The sequence below is a fragment of the Peromyscus californicus genome, unplaced genomic scaffold (genome assembly GCF_007827085.1).
Source record: "Peromyscus californicus insignis strain IS unplaced genomic scaffold, ASM782708v3 Scaffold_4__1_contigs__length_199733344, whole genome shotgun sequence".
Lineage (NCBI taxonomy): Eukaryota > Metazoa > Chordata > Mammalia > Rodentia > Cricetidae > Peromyscus > Peromyscus californicus.
The window spans coordinates 14463364-14482675 of NW_026294562.1; the positions used below are offsets into that span (position 1 = coordinate 14463364).

The following is a 19312-nucleotide window of genomic DNA, read 5'->3' on the forward strand; positions in this document are numbered from 1 at the left end:
GGTCAATTTGAAAAAATACAGTGATAACAACACAACAGAGAATGTCAGAGGTCCTGAGATGATTAATTCCTAAACTAATGATTTCAAAGAGGATATCCAGCTTCACATAGACTGGCATGCACAGTCCAACAGGCCATAGCCAGACTTCCGGCGTGGTCACCAGCCAGGTTTGGCCTTTAACGAGGCTAGGTTCCCCTATTAGGCTGTTTATGGAGCCGTTCCTCTTAGCCCCAGGAAACACACCTGTAAAGACATTCTGTGGCATCTCAGATGCAGCTAAATTTTTTCCATGATGCCACATTCCTTGTCTAGAGCTAGGCTTAAGAAACACCAGTGAACAAGGAGTTGGAACACTCAGCCAGGCCCCGAAGCGAACTCTCGCCGGTCTTGGCTAATACCACCAGGTTGCTGATGCTGGTCTTATTTTGTCATGGTCTCATCAAGGAAGTCACCTCAGGCTGCATTATGACTTGCATGGATGAGTCTTAGATATTTTTGCTTTTGTGGGTTCCTTCCTCCATTACAAACAAAACAAAAACCTCTTAAGAAAAGCATAATCCAGATTAGAGTATATTTATTTCCCTTCTGATTTTAAAAGAAGTTAAAATAACTTTATGGTTCCTCAACACACACACACACACACACACACACACACACACACACACACACACACACACCACAAACAAACCCAAAACCATGTTGTGGGGCTAAAAAGACAGTTAATCAGTTAAGAGCACTGGCTGTTCTTCCAGAGGACCCAGGTTTGATTCCCAGAACCCACATGGCAGCTCACAACCATCTGTGACTCCAGTTCCGGGGGATCTGATGCCTCTTCTGACCTCCACAGGTACCAGGCATGCATGTGGTACACAGACATATATGCAGCAAAACACCCATCCATAAAATTAAACAAACAAACAAACAAAAACACGTTGTAGATGCAGTCCACTATTCCCTGTGCCAAAGTAGTAAGGCAACATGGAACCGTAAGGCAGGTGAAGGGAGCAGGGGGCACCCTGGGCAAAAACAGCTCGGATTCTACAATATGGACAGCATTGCACCGAAAGATGAAGCTGAAGAGAAGCGTAGCAGAAGCGAGGCACAGGGAAAAGGCTGGCTTTGAGTCCTCCCACAAGCTGGTGCTGAGCACCACGGCAAGAGGAGCCCGGTTGGGACGGGGATCCTTCCTGTCCATTCCTCTGTGTGAACCTGCAGCCCCCAGTCCATCACCTTTCCCCGGTGCCTCCTGTGCTTAGGAACATGCCGGCCAAGATCTCTTTCCTTCCAAAGCACAGTAAGGGTAAGGCAGTTGGTTTGCATGCGTTTTCCTGCTGGCGTCTACATGTAAGTCTCTGGGACTAGTCTGTTGTGGAGAGCACACTTCATACTTTGCAAACTCTAAAGATCTTTGCAAGTGTAGAATGTGATTTTTATCCAAGCACCATTTTCACACCCAAACTCTAACACAGCATGCAGGTCATATATTCAGAGTTCCACCTAGAACACAGAATGCTGGGTTTGGTATTTTTTTTTTCTTTTGTGTATGAGTGCTCAAATGTGAGTGTGTACAGATGTGTGTGGAGGCCTAGAGCTGCCAACAGGTATCTTCCTCCATCACTCCCCACCATATTTATTAGAACAGTGTCCCTTGCTGAACCCAGGGCTTGCCAATTCTAGCTACTCTAATGAGCCACCTTGTCCTAGGGATCCCCTGCCTCTGCCTTTCAAGTGCTGGGATGACAAATAACCACCACGGCTGCCTGACTTTTATGAGGGTTTGGGGGAATCTACCCTCTGGTCCTTATGTTCATCTCACCAGCATTTAATCCATGGAACCCCTCCCGGCCCTAGAACACAGAACACTACACGGCACATCAAAACGCTTTAGTCAATCCAACCAATGCCTCAGCACACACCCTGTGCTTCTCCGTCACCCTAGCGAAGTATAGATGTTAGAGTGAGACCAAGGTCAGGGTACCTGGGCTGACGAAGCCCTTGGATGCTCAGCAGAGGGCAGGCTGTCCTACTAGATTCTAAAAGGAACAGGCTGTACAGGGGAAGTATTGGATTTTGTTTTTACAATCGATGGCCAGGATTGGGAATGGTGTCTGTACAAAGCATGCACAAGAATCAGGCTTTGAGTGCTAAGAAACAGGTGTTTTATTCGGAGCTTGGATGTGTGTTGGGGCTAGGCTTCCTAAAAGCAATGGCTTCTGTTCCTTCAGGGGACTGATTCCTGCAGGTGGCTATGGGATGGATGTGACCAAGAAAAACAAGCGAGATGGCACTGAAGTCACAGAAAGAAGTAAGTGTTTGGATTTCTTTTCCTCGGAACTGTTTTAGCTCGTTTGGAAACAGGGTCAATAATCTGCTCTAATCCCTCGGCCACTGCTGTATCTCCAAATGTCTTCACAGACAGACTCCACTCCTTTTCCTGGGAGCGCTCTTCTCGATATTTACTTCCACGTGCTTATAACCAAATGAGTTCTGCATCTTGTTCTGGGTGAAAATTTCCATTTCTGGGCCCAGGCCAGGGGTGTGGCTCGGTGGTAGACCACCTGCCTAGCACACACGAGGCTCAGGGCACTGTCCCCAGTACTACAGAAAATGAAGGAGAAATAAAGGAAAGGAGGGAGGGGTGGAGGGTGGGAAGAAGAAAGAAGGATTTTCTTTTCTATGTATAGTTTTCATGAGGAGAATTTTAATAACTGCCTAATAGTCTGTTGTTTAATGACTACCTACTCCTCTGTGGTTTGTTTAACTCTTTTATGTAACTCTTCTCTACATCGGGATGTAGGACAATAGAAATCTAGAAGTATAACATCTTATTTGTGTCAGGGACTAGGTTGAATAAGACGTGTCACAATCCAAATCTACACTAAAACTTGAAAACACAAACATTTACTTTGTGGAACTGTCCAAATGATAAATTCAGGGGCGTTTAAACTGTCTCTCCAGCAACTCCATATTAGGGAACTTTTCCACTTAACATGTAACTTTCATTTATTTCCAACAACAACAAAAATTTCTGGCTGCACAGACTTCGAACCTTAGGTTAGAAAATAATTTATTTTTATGTGTCAAAAAAAATCCCAAAGGTCTGTACAGTGAGAGGTTACTGGGAGCTCAAGGGCCATTATTCAGATGGAGCTGCCACCTTCCGGTGAAAAACCATTCCCTTTTATGTCTTGAGTGCTGTTTTCACTGCATTCATAACCTTGTGTTCCTGGGAGGGTGAGAGAGCTAATTAGAAACATGTCATGTGAAGGACAGGGACAGACGGACAGCATGGCTGGAGCTCCAGCAACAGCCGACTTCACATGGCACACAGTGGTCCGAACCATCTCCTTCCACCCTGCTCTTTCACCCTCTTCCCACGTGCACGTGTGCATGCACTCTACACAACCACATCTGTACACATGTGCACATCCACACAGGAAAGTCTTTAAAGGGCCAGTGAGGGCTCAGCCTGTAGAGGCGCTAACCTGCTGATGGTTTAAATTTGATATCCAGGCCCCACGTGGTAGTGGGAAAGAACTGACTCCTACAAGTTGTTCTCAGATTTCCACACGCATACTGTGGCACATGGGTGCCCACACACGCAGTGGCCTCAGCCAGATGAGGCCCAAGAGTGAGGGAGGTAGTGTTGATGGCCACAGTCAGAAAAAACGTTGGCCCTGCTGTGGCTTTGGGAATCCACCCAAACCTCATGCTACTTCAGGGGATTGACTCCTGAGGAAAGAGGTCCTGCTTCTGGACAGTGCTTTCTCAGACACCTGAAGCTGTTAGCCTCTCTGTATACGTGGCACCACTTGACACCAGAGAATTTCTCGGTTGTGTGGTGTAAGAGGATGTTCCTCAAAGTCTGCCTCTGGGATTTATTTATGGCTCATTTCACTGCTCTCCAAAAGTGATTTTTTTCAATCTGCCCTTCCTTTCCATATCTTCCACACTCATGCACGTCCTTGAGGGCTCCAGAACGAATCATGGTATCCTAGAGACACCTCCAACTTCATCAGGGTGTTGGCCCCAGCGGGCCCAGGGGTCTTTGGGAAGGAACAAAGCAGAGATGGTATGTGTGGCTATAAGAAAAGATGACCCTCTTTCAAACTCAAACTTAGGCCTGGACTGAAGCGATCATTGAGAGGTCTTGGTGCCAAGACAACTCATTCTACCAATCAGTGGGTAACTTCTTTAGGTACTGTCTTAGTTAGGGTTTCTATGCTGTGAAGAGACACCATGACCATGACAACTCTTATAAAGGAAAACATTTAATTGGGCAGCTTACAATTCAAAGGTTTAGTCCATTATTGCCATGATGGGATGTAGGGTTTTTTTTTAACTCTTTGTTCTTTGGCTCTTTGGGGGCCCACCACCCAGCTCCCAAATAAATCACATGGAGGCTTATTCTTTCTTATAAATGCCCAGCCTTAGCTTGGCTTGTTTCTAGCCAGCTTTTCTTAACTTAAATTATCCTATCTACCTTTTATCTCTGGGCTTTTATCTTTCTCTATTTCTGTATATATTTTCTTTATTTCTTACTCTGTATCTGGCTAGGTGGTTGGCTCCAGGTGTCCTCCTCCTCCTTTTCTTGCTCCTTTATCTCTCTTCTCAGATTTCCCCTCCTATTTATTCTCTCTGCCTGCCAGCCCCACCTATCCTTTCTCCTGCCTCGTTATTGGCCATTCAGCTCTTTATTAGGCCAATGAAGTGTTTTAGACAAGCAAAGTAACAGAGCTTCACAGAGTTAAACAAATGCAACATAAAAGAATGCAACACATCTTTGTATCATTAAACAAATATTCCTCAGCATAAACTAATGTAACACTTCTTAAAATAATATTCCACAACAGTGGGAAGCATGGCAGCATGCAGACAGACATGGTGCTAGAGAGGTAACTGTGAGTTCTACATCTCGATCTGCAGGCAGCAGGAAGAGAATACCACACTGGGCATGGCTTGAGCATCTGAGACCTCAAAACCTGCCCCCAGTGACACAATTCCTCCAACAATGCCACACCTACTCCAACAAGGCTAATTGTGCCACTCCCTACGGGCCTATGGGAGGCCGTTTTTATTCAAGACACCACAGGCACAAGAGAAAGTTTATAGACTAGGTACATTGAGCCTCATTGTCACTGCTCACATTTCCGTGTAGAGTAGGTCAGATTTCTTGTCATAAGACACAGCTATGTGAAACCTTTGTTGAGTCTAACAGTAGGCTTCACCTGTGACAGACACCAGGCCATGCCAAAGCCCGGCCATGTCAGTACCTGCCACAGCATCTCCTCTTCTCTTTGTTTTTTTTTCAGTTATCACGGAAACAGTAACTACAAGACTCACATCCTTACCACCAAGTAAGTGGCGTTGTCTCAGTAGGTCCCATGGGAAGACCCTATGCTGTGATCTTGAACACAGAGTTCACTTTCTCACTGAGAAAATCCAGGCTTTCTGGAATACATTCTTTGGGAGGTGGGGTTGAGACAGGGTTTTTCTGTGTAGCCCTGGCTGTAGATCAGGCTGGCCTCAAACTCATAGAGATCCGCCTGCCTCTGCCTCCCGCTTGCTGGGATTAAAGGCATGCGCCACCACCACCCAGCTTGGAGTGTATCCTTTGCTAGTAGTTATGCTGATGTTGGTCTACACACCACAAGAGTGACCAGTCGGAATTGTGTGATTCACTCCCTCCAATGAGCCCTCTGGTCATGCCCCACTGCCCTCTGCTCTCCCTGGCCCCAGGGCACCATGTCTGCTGCCTATCTTTGTGGATTTGCTAGTACAATCAGCAGAGTGTTGGAAACCCTGTCCTCCCTGAGCATTCCATCTCATTCCACCTCTGTTCAGGAGTCTTAGTGGATTCCAATCCTCCTGGTGGATTCTCATAGCAGAGATCAAGCCCCAACACCACCCCTGAGCCCACAGGGCTTTGGAATGGCCACAGCAGGGTGGGAAGCAAGCAAGTGGAACCAGAGCCACCTCTAGTCCTTCCGGCACCTCTAGTGACTGTTGTGTCTGGGTTCTGATGAGGCATTGCCCCCCCCCCCCCCCCCGCAAGCCCAACCTTCATCTGGGGTGGGGGAGGGGGCTCCGCATCACTCAGCTGCCTAGTCTATTTTTCCTAGGGAGTAACTTTCTATGCTCCACCAGAAAGCTCTCATGCACATCAAGCAAGATATTCATTCCAGCCCTCGGTGTTGAAAATAAGTAGTGCCAAAAGGGCAGCTTGGAATTTGGAGTGTGGTAGACGAGAGATCCCAATCAGCAGGATTCTGACGAGAAGGGGAAGGCTCCGTAGAGCAGAGGATGGGGAGACCCCCTGGCCTGGATCCACCTTGAGACTGTCACCTGCTTTTGCAGAAGGGAGCGCCGGCAATGGATACGCTAAGACAGGCTCTCTCAGTGGAGGAGGTCGGCTGGAGAAACAAAGCCTGACTCACGGCAGCAGCGGCTACATCAACTCAAGTAAGCGGCTGCTGGTATGAGGGTCGGGGGATAGAGGTGAGAGACAGTGAAAATCCACCCTCTGCGGTCATTGCATGAGGGGGACCATTGCCCTGTCTGCCGATCATTCTACGTGCCCCCAAGACTCACCCAAATGACAAGGGAGGGTATGACTCTCAAATCATCAGCATTGGGCACCTTCATGAAATGGGTTCGATTTTCATTCGTCTCCAGGACAGGTAACACTCACCAGTTAAGAAACCTTCGAGAGGGGATTGTTGCTTTCCCACTGAATCCCTCTGCTTATGCCACATCATTCAGGAAAGGCTGTGTGTGTTTAAGGTTTACAATCAGAATGAAAGGTGAAGACAGATTTGATCTGCTGAGGAACTTGAATGCAGTGATTCTCAACCTGTGGGTCACAACCCCTTCAGAGACTGAATGATCCTTTCATAGGGGTCACATATCAGATATCCTGCATATCAGATATTTGCATGACAGTTCATAACAGTAGCAAAATTACAGTTATGAAGTAGCATTGAAAATAATTCTATGGCTAGGGGTCACCAGCACAAGGAACTGTATTATAGGGTCTCAGCATTAGGGAGGTTGAGAAACACTGGTCTAAAGACATGTAGTTCCGAGCTGCAGTATTCTGGGCAAGCACCCACCACGACCCTATTGTTCCCTATGAGGCAATCTTTCACATGAAAACAAAAGATAGCAAAAGTATGACAAAACAAACACAGTCACATAACCAACTCTGGAAGCCATTGGATGTGGTAGAGAAAATTAAAATGAATTGATTGACATCAAGTCCTCAAGAAAACTCGAAGGCATCCTTGCAACTCCCATGTACTCTGTATATGAGGACATCCTTACCTCTCAGTATCTGACTGAAAAGGCAGGAGAAGCAATCCTGCCTTCCATCTGTGTCCCCTGGGGTCCTCTACCCCCCCCGCTCGGGGCCCTCACTTAGTAGTCTGGGGGTTATTTGGCTAATTGGACCGTGTTTCAATGTAGTAGGAAGGAGCATCTCTGGTGAGGTGGTACCATGAGAATTTACACTGTTTCCCAATGGCAGGTGGGAGCATCCGGGGCAACACTTCCACCTCCAGTTACAGGAGAGCTCACTCACCGGCCTCTACCCTGCCCAACTCTCCAGGCTCCACCTTTGAAAGGAAAACTCACATGACCCGCCATGGAACTTACGAAGGTATCCCAGAAGAGAGCGCCTCTCTTCCTGGTGTGCCTTCGCTCATCCTCTGCGTGCTGGCTTCTTGGCTTCTCCTGGGTCTGCACTCCACCCCATCTTTCTCCTCACTTCTTGGTTGCTCTTGCGGACTCACGTCATTGGAAGAGTCATGCACTCATTTATCTCTCTCATTCATTCTTTTAGCCACTTAGTTGCTTTTCAGCTAGCACGTTATCATGTTTTACGCTGTGTGAAATGCCTCATGGATCTTGTCTTCAAGGACCCTCTAGTCTATAGACCCTTTAAGGTGACAGAAAGAAGCAGTGACACTGAGTGGAAGGGTCACTCTTTTCCACCGAGGAAATCAAGGGTGACTCTATGGAGGTGGTGCTAAGCCTTGGCATCCTAGATGGATGCCACTCATAGACAGAAGGACAGGACAGTCCAGGGCCAGAGAGAAATTGGGAGGCCCAGATCCTGTGCTAGATAAGACTTCAGTCTCCACACAAGAACACACAGAGGTTTTTGAGCCAAACAGTTGATCATATTTGAGCCCCAGAAAGTCATGGGCAGGTGACAAGTTAAAAGAAAATCTTCCGTAGCCGAGAAGAGAGAAATCTGGGCTGGGACTAAGCTTTTAACAGTAAAGTGGGGGGCTGGGAGGTGTGAGATAAAAGAGGCAGAATTGTCAGGCTTTGGAACTGATATGAACGTAAGTAGAACCGGAAACAGCCGTGCCACTAGGGTTCAAACGCAGACTGGGCTCAAGTGGTGCCAACGGTTGAAACAGGAAAGTCAGGAGGAAGGCCCCTGCTTGGGAGAACTCTGCTAAGAGAGCAACCCACTCCCTCCTGAAATGCTTCCGGCTATGGGACTGCAGTGGCTGGCACCCCCAGCCCCTAGAAGCCTTATGGAGGTAAGTAGCCGTTTGTACTAAGTGTTCCATCCACTCTCCAGGGAGCTCCAGCGGCAACTCCTCCCCTGAGTACCCACGGAAGGAACTCGGTAAGTCCTCTCCTTATTTGCCATCAAAATGCCTTAATGTGGCACCAAGAAAATGCCTGAATGGTGGGATGCTGGGTGGGGGATACCATGAGCCAAATGGTTTCTTGTCAAAGAGCTTGAGTCCTGCTGACTTGCTTCCCATTGGCTCTGACACATCTTGGTCAGTCCTATGAACTTGCTGTCATCAGCAGTTGTTCACGACACTATTAAAACGGTAAGCTGTGTACAACGTTGACGCTAGGGCACATAAGCCCCTAAGGCCACACAACAACTGTTGGGATTCTTCCTTCCATGGGCTTCACAGAGACCTGCCACCAAGAAGGAGCAACAGTTACATGTACAAATGCTGGACGTCCCAATTCCCTCCTCTACAGCTCTCTTCCAAGGGTCACATCACACACCTGTGCCACGCTAAGCTGTGTGTTCACTTGACCTTACGTCTTTGGTCTATATTCTTAGAGTCTTGATATACAGATGAACTGAGGTTCGGACCAGTGGTTACATAATGATCATAATTTTCTATATTTGCTTACATTGGGAAAACCAAGGCAGGCTTTAATAAACAAATTAAAGATTTAGCAGTCTTTTGGTCCATTTGACAGTATTTTCAGCTGGTCCAAATGCATCACACACACACACACACACACACACACACACACACACACACACACACACACATCTCAGACACAATGCTCTCAGCATCAGCTAACTCAACATTTACTCGGCTAAATTGCATAGAGATGTTGCAAAAACATGATTTGCCCTTCAGCATCTGGGCATCATTTATTTAGCATCTTCTATACAGTAAAATCCCCCATCTGGATTTAGACGCTGTGAAAATATCCCCAAGTGTCAAAATATATTCCGCATGCCAACTCTTATATGTGCCTAAGACCACATTTCTCTTTCTCAGCATCTTCTTCAACCAGAGGACGAAGCCAAACGCGAGGTGAGTGCCACCACTGAATTCAGTTCTATTCACTCTGAGCAACAGTACTTGTAGCCTGGAGCCAGGAAGCAGAGCACAGAAGCAAAGACAGAGCATCTGCTTGGGGAGCCCAGAGTACCGAAGGAATCCCGGACAATGCCATGAGCACAGGAGTGGAGCATCTGAGAACAACGTAAAAAGCTCCACAGGCAGGAACCCAAACACAGTGACAATCTAAGAGATACAGACGCCACATCTGTCTTCCCAGATGTGCTTTGATTGCCTTTATGCATAAAGACAAGCAAAAGCCCTTCTTTTTCAAATTATTGCAAGGGACAATTTTGTAAACTCGTCATCTAGATAAGATAGGGGAGAGAAAGACCCTAGGAAAAGCCACCCTAGCAGAGCCCTGCGTGACCATGGGAGCCTCGTGTTAGACTGCGCTGAAGGCAGGGTCCTTTGCAGGCTCTGCGTGTTCTTCGTGACCACGTTATGCTCCCACTGTGCATCATCAGGAGCTTAAGTTCGGGCTACACCAGGCACCCACAGCTTTAGGATGAGAGTTAAGAGATGGCCACTCTCTAGCTGAAGTTAATACTGTTAAGCTGCTGACTTGCTGACTTCCTGTTCAGATGACTAAGTGAACACTGGAGGTTTTGGAGTTCTCTTGTCCCACCTCAAGTGAGCTCAGAGGCAGGAAGATGCTTGATGCTGACAACAGTGAAGTGGGTGGTGATAAAGTGTCATGGGGCCTCCTTGTGCAGCCTAGGATTTCGTTAAGTCTCAGGTACCTAGGAGTGTGCAGTTGGCAAGTGAAGTGGGGGAAGAGATATCCCTTCTGTAGCAACACACAAAGTAGTCCAACATGTCACACTCTGTTCAGAACTCGGGGTCCAGGACAGTGGTGCAGACTCCTTCATCCACAGCCTCTCTTTCTCTTCTCTCCCTTTGTACAGAGAGCGAAATTCGAGTTCGACTGCAGAGTGCGTCACCATCCACCAGATGTAAGTGGTCACGATCCTGCTGCTTCAGTGAAAGTGCCTAGGAAACCCTCAGAGTAAATCAGAAACAGATGGAACAGCGCTGAGGAGTCAGGGGATAATGCTCTCTCTCTCTCTCTCTCTCTCTCTCTCTCTCTCTCTCTCTGTGTGTGTGTGTGTGTGTGTGTGTGTGTGTGTGTGTGTGTGTGTGCGTGTGTGTGTGTGTGTGTGTGTGTGCGTGTGTGTGTGCGTGTGTGTGGTGATGCACACACACACGTGCATCATCAAACATCCTTGAGAGCTTCCTGGGGGTGGCCCCTGGGCTAGGGTCTGGAGCTAAATTGCTGAGTAAAAGGGTCATGGCCACTGTTTAGTAGTTCAGAGTCTAATACAGAAAATGGAAAACCAATCAACCCCCACAGCTCAGTGTGAAAGGGAGCACACAGCCCCGGGAGATGGAGACAGAGGAAAGGGCCAGAGAAGCCTTCCTGTGATGAGGGTTGACTGAAGAGACGGAAGGCTGGAAGGCTGGAGCAGAGTTAGGATCAGCAGATGGAGCTAGCTGGAGACATTCAAAGGGCGGTTCTGTACAGAGTCACAATGGGAGAGCTCGGATTAGAGAAGGTTTGGGAGTCAAAAACAAGGGTTTTAACTTCACCTCCAAGGTTAGAGATTCACCAGTCTCTGGGCCCTGGAACCCTTAGATTCCTGGTGCCCTTCTTAGAGGCTCCTCGGGCACATTTGGAAATGAGCCTGACTTTTGGGGTGGAATCCACAGACAAGGACTGAAAGAAGGAGGAGCTGGTAGGTGACTCAGGACCCCATGCCGCGCTGGCCCCAGAGCTTGCCCTGGTCATGGGATCTGACTCCAGGTCTAATGCGTTCTCACCTGAGTCCTTCCAGACTTAGGGATGTTGATCCCAGCGGATGGAGCTTTCCGGTGGAGAGGCAGGGCATTTCCCAGCGCCTGCTGTCTACCAATCTGCTTGTCTCTTGCTCATTATCCTTGCCTGATACCTCCCTTCCGCCCTGTTTGCCAGTCTAAAGGGATACAAGGACTCTGCTCTATAGTTCACCTTGTTACAAATAGTTCCAGCCAAATGGACCTGAAGCTAGAGCACAGTGAACACAGTGTAATGTTTAGGAGTTAACAGACCTCGAATCCCTTTTTGACACTCGCAGGCATACCAGGTCACCCAAGGCACCATATTCAGGGGGAAGCCAATGGTTAAGCTAGTTTCTTAAAAAGAGCCTAGCTCTCTAACTGCCCTATCCCAGATAAGAATGTCTGCCAGGTGCAGTCACCCCTGTGGTGCCTAATGAGGTCTGATGAGGAAATGTCTCCCAAGGGCTCTGAGCTCCGCATGTGAAGCACTGTATTTATGAAGCTGTTCGGTTACAGACCGGCAGGTTCATAAGAGCTATAAATTGTCAAAATTCAAAATTATAAAGCTAATGGAAAGTATCCCCACTTATGAGGCAGATGCCCGCTTCTCTGATATCAGAATGCCATCAACATTCGTTCCCTGATCTTTGGACTTAGAAAAGGGTCCGAGGCCTAATGTGAAGGTCTGGGGTTCTTCACAGGGACAGAACTGGATGAAGTCAAGCGTTTGCTTAAGGGGAGCCGGTCTGCAAGTGCAAGTCCCACCAGAAACGCCTCGAACACACTCCCCATCCCCAAGAAAGGCACTGTGGAGACCAAAACGGTGACAGCAAGCTCCCACTCAGGTAAGCTTGAGAGCCCCAGGCTGCCTTGGGGAGTTAGGGACAATGTGCCAGACTTAGGAAAGCACTGAGTGTCTGCTCTTCCACACTGTGAATGTCTGGGCGGGGCTTTCTTATCCACCTGCTCAGCTGTCTTCTGAGAATGTGGCACCCAGCCCTAAATCCCTGAGACTGAGATTCTCCCCAGCAGGTTCTGAGAGGATTTAGAGCTGGGTACCACATCCTCAGATGTGTTGTCCAGGCTCCCCGAGAGAAGAATGAGGGGAAGTTGTAGCACTTACATCATCGGGAAGGAAGTATTTATCCTATGCCTGCTCTGTGTCAATCCCTGAGAAAAGGCTCTAGACAAGAGAGGCGTGGTCAATGCCCTGGTGGAAGGGAGGGTCTCTGAGGGAATTGAACAGGAAGCCAAGAGACTAGGGTCACGTGGGATGAGTTGTACCTAGCAGCCTTATGGGACGTGTGTCTTCCATGAGGGAAATACTTCTTCAGATGACAGGAAGAGAAGTTGGCAGAGCTACAGAGAGGAGGGAAAAAGCCGCATCTGTAAATTTCCTACTGTTTCTGGAAAGCTTTGATACCGGGACCTTCCTTGTGTGGCCTCCCTATAAAACCAAGTCTCCAAGCATGTTAGCAGCTGTCTGGCCAGCTCCTTCTCGCAGAGTAATAGGTAGGAATGGCATCAGATTGGAAGAAGCATGAAAAGCCCTGTCAGGACAGAGAGCCTCTGGGTCTGGTTGATTCACAGAGAGGCTTTAATGGGGCTCTAACCAAGAAGGCTGCTATGTTCAAGGAGGTTTTTTTTTGTTGTTTTGTTTGTTTGTTTCAAGACCGAGTTTCTCTGTGTAGCTTTGGAGCCTGTCCCAGAACTCGCTTTGTAGACCAGGCTGGCCTCAAACTCACAGAGACCCGCTTGCCTCCGCCTCTGCCTCCCAAGTGCATAGTCCGATGCATCCCCCACATTTGCTAGGGTGACTAGAAGCAGCTCCTGACTAAACTACCCCTTGGCATCTTTAAAAATGGCAGAGCAGTAAGGGGATGTCCCCATTGGTAGAGAGAGGCCATCAAGATGTAGAAAGAAAAACTTAGAAGGAGATACAGTAAGTGGACACTAAAAATAATTTTCACATTTCACCAAGAACTAGCAAGAATTTTGTGATCTAAGAGATCAATGATTTCAGTCAAAATGGAATGACTAAGAAGTGCCCCAGGCTGTCTTGAATGGAGGGCCTTCCTGGGATATGGACCTTCAGTGCTAAGTTCAGGAACGCCCCAGGGAGCCAAGCAGCCAAGTTCACGGGCAGGAGCGCCCATCTGTCTCACGGTGAGGTACGCGTGTGTTTCTCTTTCCAGTCTCAGGAACCTACGACACGACAGTCCTGGATACCACCCTTCCCCCCCACATGTGGTCCTCCACCTTGCCTGCAGGGTCCTCCATGGGGACCTATCACAACAACATGACGACAGCCCAGAGCTCGTCCCTCCTGAACACCAATGCCTACTCAGCAGGATCAGGTGGGTGTGGGCTGCTCTCGGCTTCTTGCTTCTAGAATGGGGACTGCTACAGCTCTCCTCTTCTACTGAAGAGCTCCCTCTGTGTATGTCATCCCCGGGGCTTCCTGGGAAGGGTTGGTTTGTTTGTTTGTTTGTCTGTCTATCTGGCCAAATGTCCGAAGCATTTCCCACTGGAACATCATTCATTTCAACTTAATCTAGAAGCTGTTTTTAAAAGAATGAACATGTGCCAGGCGGTGGTGGCGCACGCCTTTAATCCCAGCACTCAGGAGGCAGAGCCAGGTGGATCTTGATGAGTTCGAGGCCAGCCTGATCTACAGAGTGAGATCCAGGACAGGCACCAAAACTACACAGAGAAACCCTGTCTCGAAAAAACAAGCAAACAAACAAAAGAATGAACAGGCAATGTGTAGTATCAGAAGAAATGTAATGGAAAGGAACACTAAAAATAGATAAGGACACCATGCATCAATGAGTGTGAATTGATTGTGGGAATCTTGAACAATCCAATTAATTTTCCGAGATCCCACTCTATAAAATGGGGCCACTAACAGGAGAGCCTTTAACTGGACACACTTGTCTACTCCAGGTCTAGCTATCCAAGATCTTCTTTGGCTAGATCCTAAGGTGCCACAGGCTGATGTCCGGTTCTCTGCAGCAAAGAGAGAACTGAACATTAAAGGTGGTTTCTTTTTTTCTAAACCAAAAATCTAACAGAACATTCGAGCCAGACCGAGCCTTTCTTCTGGTGCGTCCAGAGCATCTGAGCTTTTGCCTTGCCCTGAGACTTACTGTCAACTGCCTTCTCTTTCCCCTCTGTAGTCTTCGGAATGCCAAATAACATGGCGTCCTGCTCTCCCACCCTGCCCCCGGGACTCAGCAGCTGCTCCTCAGGTCAGTGCCGCCATCTTGTCACCTCTTCCTCTCACACAGTTTTGGAAATCATTTATTCATTTTTATTTTGTGTGAATGAGAATTTTGCCTGCATGGATGTTTGTTCACCATGAGTGTGAAGTGCCTACAGGGGACAGAAGGGGTATGAGATCACTTGGAACTGAAGTTTCCATATAGGCACTGGGAGCCACACCAGTTAAGGCAATCAAGACAACCCCCCACAGACATGTCGACAGGCCAACTCAAGGTAGACAATCTCTCACTGAGAACCTTCCTGGGTGATTCCAGGCTATGTCAAGTTGACAGTTAAGCCAACAATCACAAGCCTTGGAGTCAAAATCAGGGCAAGGATTTAGCAGGGCATGGTGGCAAACACCTTTAATCCCAGAACTCCAGAGGCAGAGATGGATAGATATATGAGTTCAAGACCATACTGAACTGCATAGTGAGTTCCAGGGCTGTATGGAGATGTGCTGTCTCAAAAGGGGATCTTCAAATAGCCTACTTCAAATAAATCTCAGTGGTTCATGGTGTACCACCCAGGCCATTGTGCCTGTGCAGACTTGGGGGTTAGAGCAAGGGAACTGGGTGATGCTCAGCGCCTGCACTCAACTTGCCCCCTCCTTAGTCGGAGTAGAACATCTAACCCACAGGAAACAATAAGAGAACCTCATAAAAGAACAGGCCTAAGAGGCTTCCTGAAGGAAGTGGGCTTAAGAACTAGGAAAAGGCACAGGAAATTAAGTCCCCCACCCCCACTGGAGAGAGTTGATTTCACGTGCTCAGCTGTTAGGCTGCTCCCTGCGCCATGGAAGCCGCCTTCCCATGTTGGCCCAGCTCACGGTGCTCTCTCTCTCTTGCAGTGTATGGTGTGAAGAAGAGACGCTGCCTCAAAGGGAGGTGGGGACCAGGGAGTTTTACGTGTTAGAGTCAGAGGGAAGAGTTGAAAGGACAGGGAGAAACCTGCCACGTTAGTGCCTCTCAGCTCAGTGTGTCTGTATTCAGTTCCCGCACCGTGTACCAGCCAGCCGGAGAGGGCTGCAGGGACAGCCTCAGATTGTTTCAGATTGTTAAGGGGGGCAGTAGCATTTGTCAGCCCTGTGTGAACTACTGCTGTTTAGTCACACGGCCCTTACTCTGAAACAATCATTAATAAAGTTTATTCTAGGTGGGAGATGACCACGTTACTAAGAGCATGCAAACCAAGAAAGTTTTGCAATCTGCCACTGGTAGAGGCGGTTTTCAGGAAAATGGTCTGGGGACTTCAGGATGCTTGCGGCATCCAGAGGGCATCCTCCCACTCACGGCTCTCACCAATTCTCCGTTTCTCTCGCAGTGTTTGGCATGCAGAACAATCTGGCCCCCAGCTCTTCTGTCCTATCTCATGGCACAGCTACCACCTCCACAGGTTGGTAGCCTGTGTTTGGAGCTCAGGAACTGGGAATGGACACCCCTTAGACCCTACAACTCCCAACACACCTTTTCACAAACAGAGTTAAAAAGACCAAAGGCCTTTCCCATCAGCCAAACGGGCCCCACTCCCAGCCTAGAGATGCCAACCTTCATCCCTCACTGTCTCCACTGTGAGTTAAACACACAGGGGAGCCTGGAAAGCCAGCATGTCCACCCTGTGACATCTTGTTTCCATGTATCTCTCAGGCCAACTGGTCAGGACAGTGGTCTCTCCAGCTCAGAGCTCACTCTTGCAGCCCACTGTCACTTCAAATAAATCTCCGTGGTTGTTTTCATGGTGTACCACCCAGGCCACTGCGCCTGTGCAGACCTGGGGGTTAGAGCAAGGGAACTGGGTGATGCTCAGCGCCTACACTCAACTTGCCCACTCGTTAGTCGGAGTAGAACATCTAACCCACAGGAAGCAATAAGAGAACCCTGTAAAACAACAGGAACTAAGGGAAGAGTGAGGCCGAAGGGGCCTTCCTGAAGGAAGTGGGCTTAAGAACCAGGAAAAGACATAGGAAATTAAGTCCTCCACCCCACCCCCACTGCAGAGAGCTGATTTCACGGGCTTCCTCTCACCTGATCAGGCTGCTCCCAAGCCACCATCCCATGTTCGCCCAGCTCATTGGTGCTCTCTCTCCTACAGCATATGGTGTGAAGAAAAATGTGCCACAGCCACCCACAGTCACCAGCACCGGTGTGTCCACCTCTGCCAGTGAGTGCTATTACCAACTTCTAGGGCCCAGGCTGGCACAGAGTGAGAGGTGCCATTATGATGCATGGTGTCCTGGAAAAGAGTCTGGAATCCGTGGGTGGTCTCAGGGAGGTTTCTACAGAGATGAGCACACTCTGAACTCACCTTGGTCTTCCTCCCGGGAGCAGGAAGCCCCACCCCCCACCCCTGCCTGCTGTTACACCCAAGCCGCCACACTTATCCAGAAACTCTTGGCTTTCTCCTGTTACCTGTAACCTAGGAGAGGCTGGGAGCCCCTCTGAAGCTGCCAACGCCCTCACTGCTTTCTACAGACTCTATCAACGAGGGTTCACCCCATGCAATGAGCTATTTCCTCCAGTGCTTAGGTCCTGCCGTGTCTCCTTCTAATTAGCGAGTCATTGGTTTAAAATTAAAAAATTACTGAGCACTCATTGAATATCAGACAGGCAGCTGGGTTTTCCAGGTACCAAGAGTAGCAGGTGGACAAGACGGGACAGAGTCCTGGTGAGATCAGGACAATGCCAGTGGAGCGAGCAGATGACGAGGACAAAGACGGAGTACACCAGACAATGACAGACAACGGCGTGATTCCTAAGCAAACAAGCCATGTGGCGGACGTGGGGTCCGTGTATGAGAGTGCACAGCTTTAGGGAAGAGGTCAGAAAAAGCCTCCCCAGGATGGTAAAACTAATCTATTATGTTAGTTAAAGAAGGGCCTGGCTGATGAAGGAGACTTCGGCAAGGTCAGTGAAGACCCTGTGTCTTCAGGGAGGTAGCCTCATAGACCAGTCCCCAGCACTGACATCATTGGTCCAACCTCATGATGGCCAGACCTAGCCGGCAGGGTCCCCAAGATGCTTCATAGCACACTGTCTAAAAGAGGAACCCCCCAACACAGTGGTAAACCCCTTTCCTTCCTCCTCCCTGCTTCCTCTTCTGTCCATGTCTTCCCTCTCCTTTCTTCTGGCATCCTTCCCTTCCTCCTCAGCCACATCTTCCCTCTACAGCCTGCACCACCAGTGTCCAGAGCGATGACCTCCTGCATAAAGACTGTAAGTTCCTGATTCTGGAGAAAGACAACGTGCCAGCCAAGAAGGAGATGGAACTCTTGATCATGACCAAGGACAGTGGGAAGGTCTTCACCGCCTCCCCTGCCAGCATCTCTTCAAGTACGCCAGAGCTTGGGTGGCGTGGGCTTCAGAGGGGCAGATTGTGCGGGAGGCCCAATGCCATTACAAGGTGGTTTGAGCCCAATTAGTCATCAAGCCAACGGGATCCCGTTTTAATGGAAAAATACCTGCCTGGACCTGCCTTGAATGCAGTTACGCCAGGAACTCTCTGGAGCTCCCTCAGGGAGTCTGTGGACAATGGGAGGTTAACCACAGCCCCAGGGAGGAGATCAACCCAGGAAAACTGGACCTGCTTCCTACCAGGCTAACCTTGGTCTTCCCAGGGATATGAGCAGGCAGGGAGAGTCGGGGGACAGACAGGGAGAGTGGGGGGACAGACAGGGAGAGTTGTGGGAGGATAGACCAGGTTATCACTGATTCTGTGCACAGCTTCTTTTACAGAAGACACCCTGAAAAAGGAAAAGCAGGCTGCATATGCAGCTGACACCTGCCTAAAGGCAGATATAAACGGTAAGACAAACTCTGACCCTGCCTACTTCAATAAAGTCACGTCTCATTTCTCTGTCTTCTGGGACCACAACGCACCAAGTGGGGGCCACTGGCAGCACCCAAGAGTGTGTTAGGAACGTAGGATCCAGTCCTCCTCAGATTTGCTGGGTGGGAAGTTGCAGTTCTTATGAGGGAATAGGCATGTGTGTATGCATGTTCATGTGTGTATGGGTGCACACGTGTGTGGGTATGCTGTGTGGGTTGTACTGTGTGGGTTCACGTGTGGAGGGGGCATGTGTGAGGGTGCACTGTGTGGGGATGCACTGTGTGTGGGATCACATGTGTGGGGGTTCACATGTGTGTGGGTTCACATGTGTGTGGTTGCATGTGTGTGCGAGTATGTGTGCGTGTGCTTGTGTGCTTTTCCAGCCCTCGAGTTCAACTCCCAACTTATGCTTGTACTTTTAGGAGACCTGAATACTGTGTCCACAAAGGGCAAGGCCACCTCCATAGGTGAGTAAGAACGGGGTCCCTGCTGTGAAGGATCAAGGGGCTGGCCCTGGTTGCGGGACAGGTGATGGCGCTTGCCTGTGCACACATGAGCTACCCAGATCTGGCCTCCTAAAGGCCCCAAAGGGAGAAGGGTGGAAATGAGAGTGGACAGGTTGGGGTCACAGAGATGATGTTCCACAGGCCTCACAGCTCCTAATGGCCAGCCGCCATGGTCCCTGAGGCCCACAGCCTCCCACCAGAGCAGGCACAACAGGACAGGCCCAAGATGACACTGTCCTGGGCCTGCTCAGCCCGCTGCTCTTTCCTCACCTCCCTCGGAGG

At 49.1% G+C, this 19312-nt stretch overlaps 1 protein-coding gene across 1 annotated transcript in view; it reads left to right on the top strand.

Moving 5' to 3' along the window:
- The first annotated feature begins 2253 nt into the window (after positions 1–2253).
- The window catches only part of Col17a1 (collagen type XVII alpha 1 chain), a 42173-nt gene continuing 25114 nt past the window's right edge, over positions 2254–19312 (top strand). The window contains 15 exon segments of the mRNA XM_052763141.1: positions 2254–2305; positions 5313–5357; positions 6358–6462; positions 7526–7657; positions 8594–8641; positions 9555–9590; positions 10526–10573; positions 12137–12280; positions 13631–13792; positions 14615–14686; positions 16023–16094; positions 16791–16859; positions 17867–18028; positions 18419–18499; positions 18947–18991. Coding sequence (XP_052619101.1) covers positions 2254–2305; positions 5313–5357; positions 6358–6462; positions 7526–7657; positions 8594–8641; positions 9555–9590; positions 10526–10573; positions 12137–12280; positions 13631–13792; positions 14615–14686; positions 16023–16094; positions 16791–16859; positions 17867–18028; positions 18419–18499; positions 18947–18991 — 1273 coding nt within the window.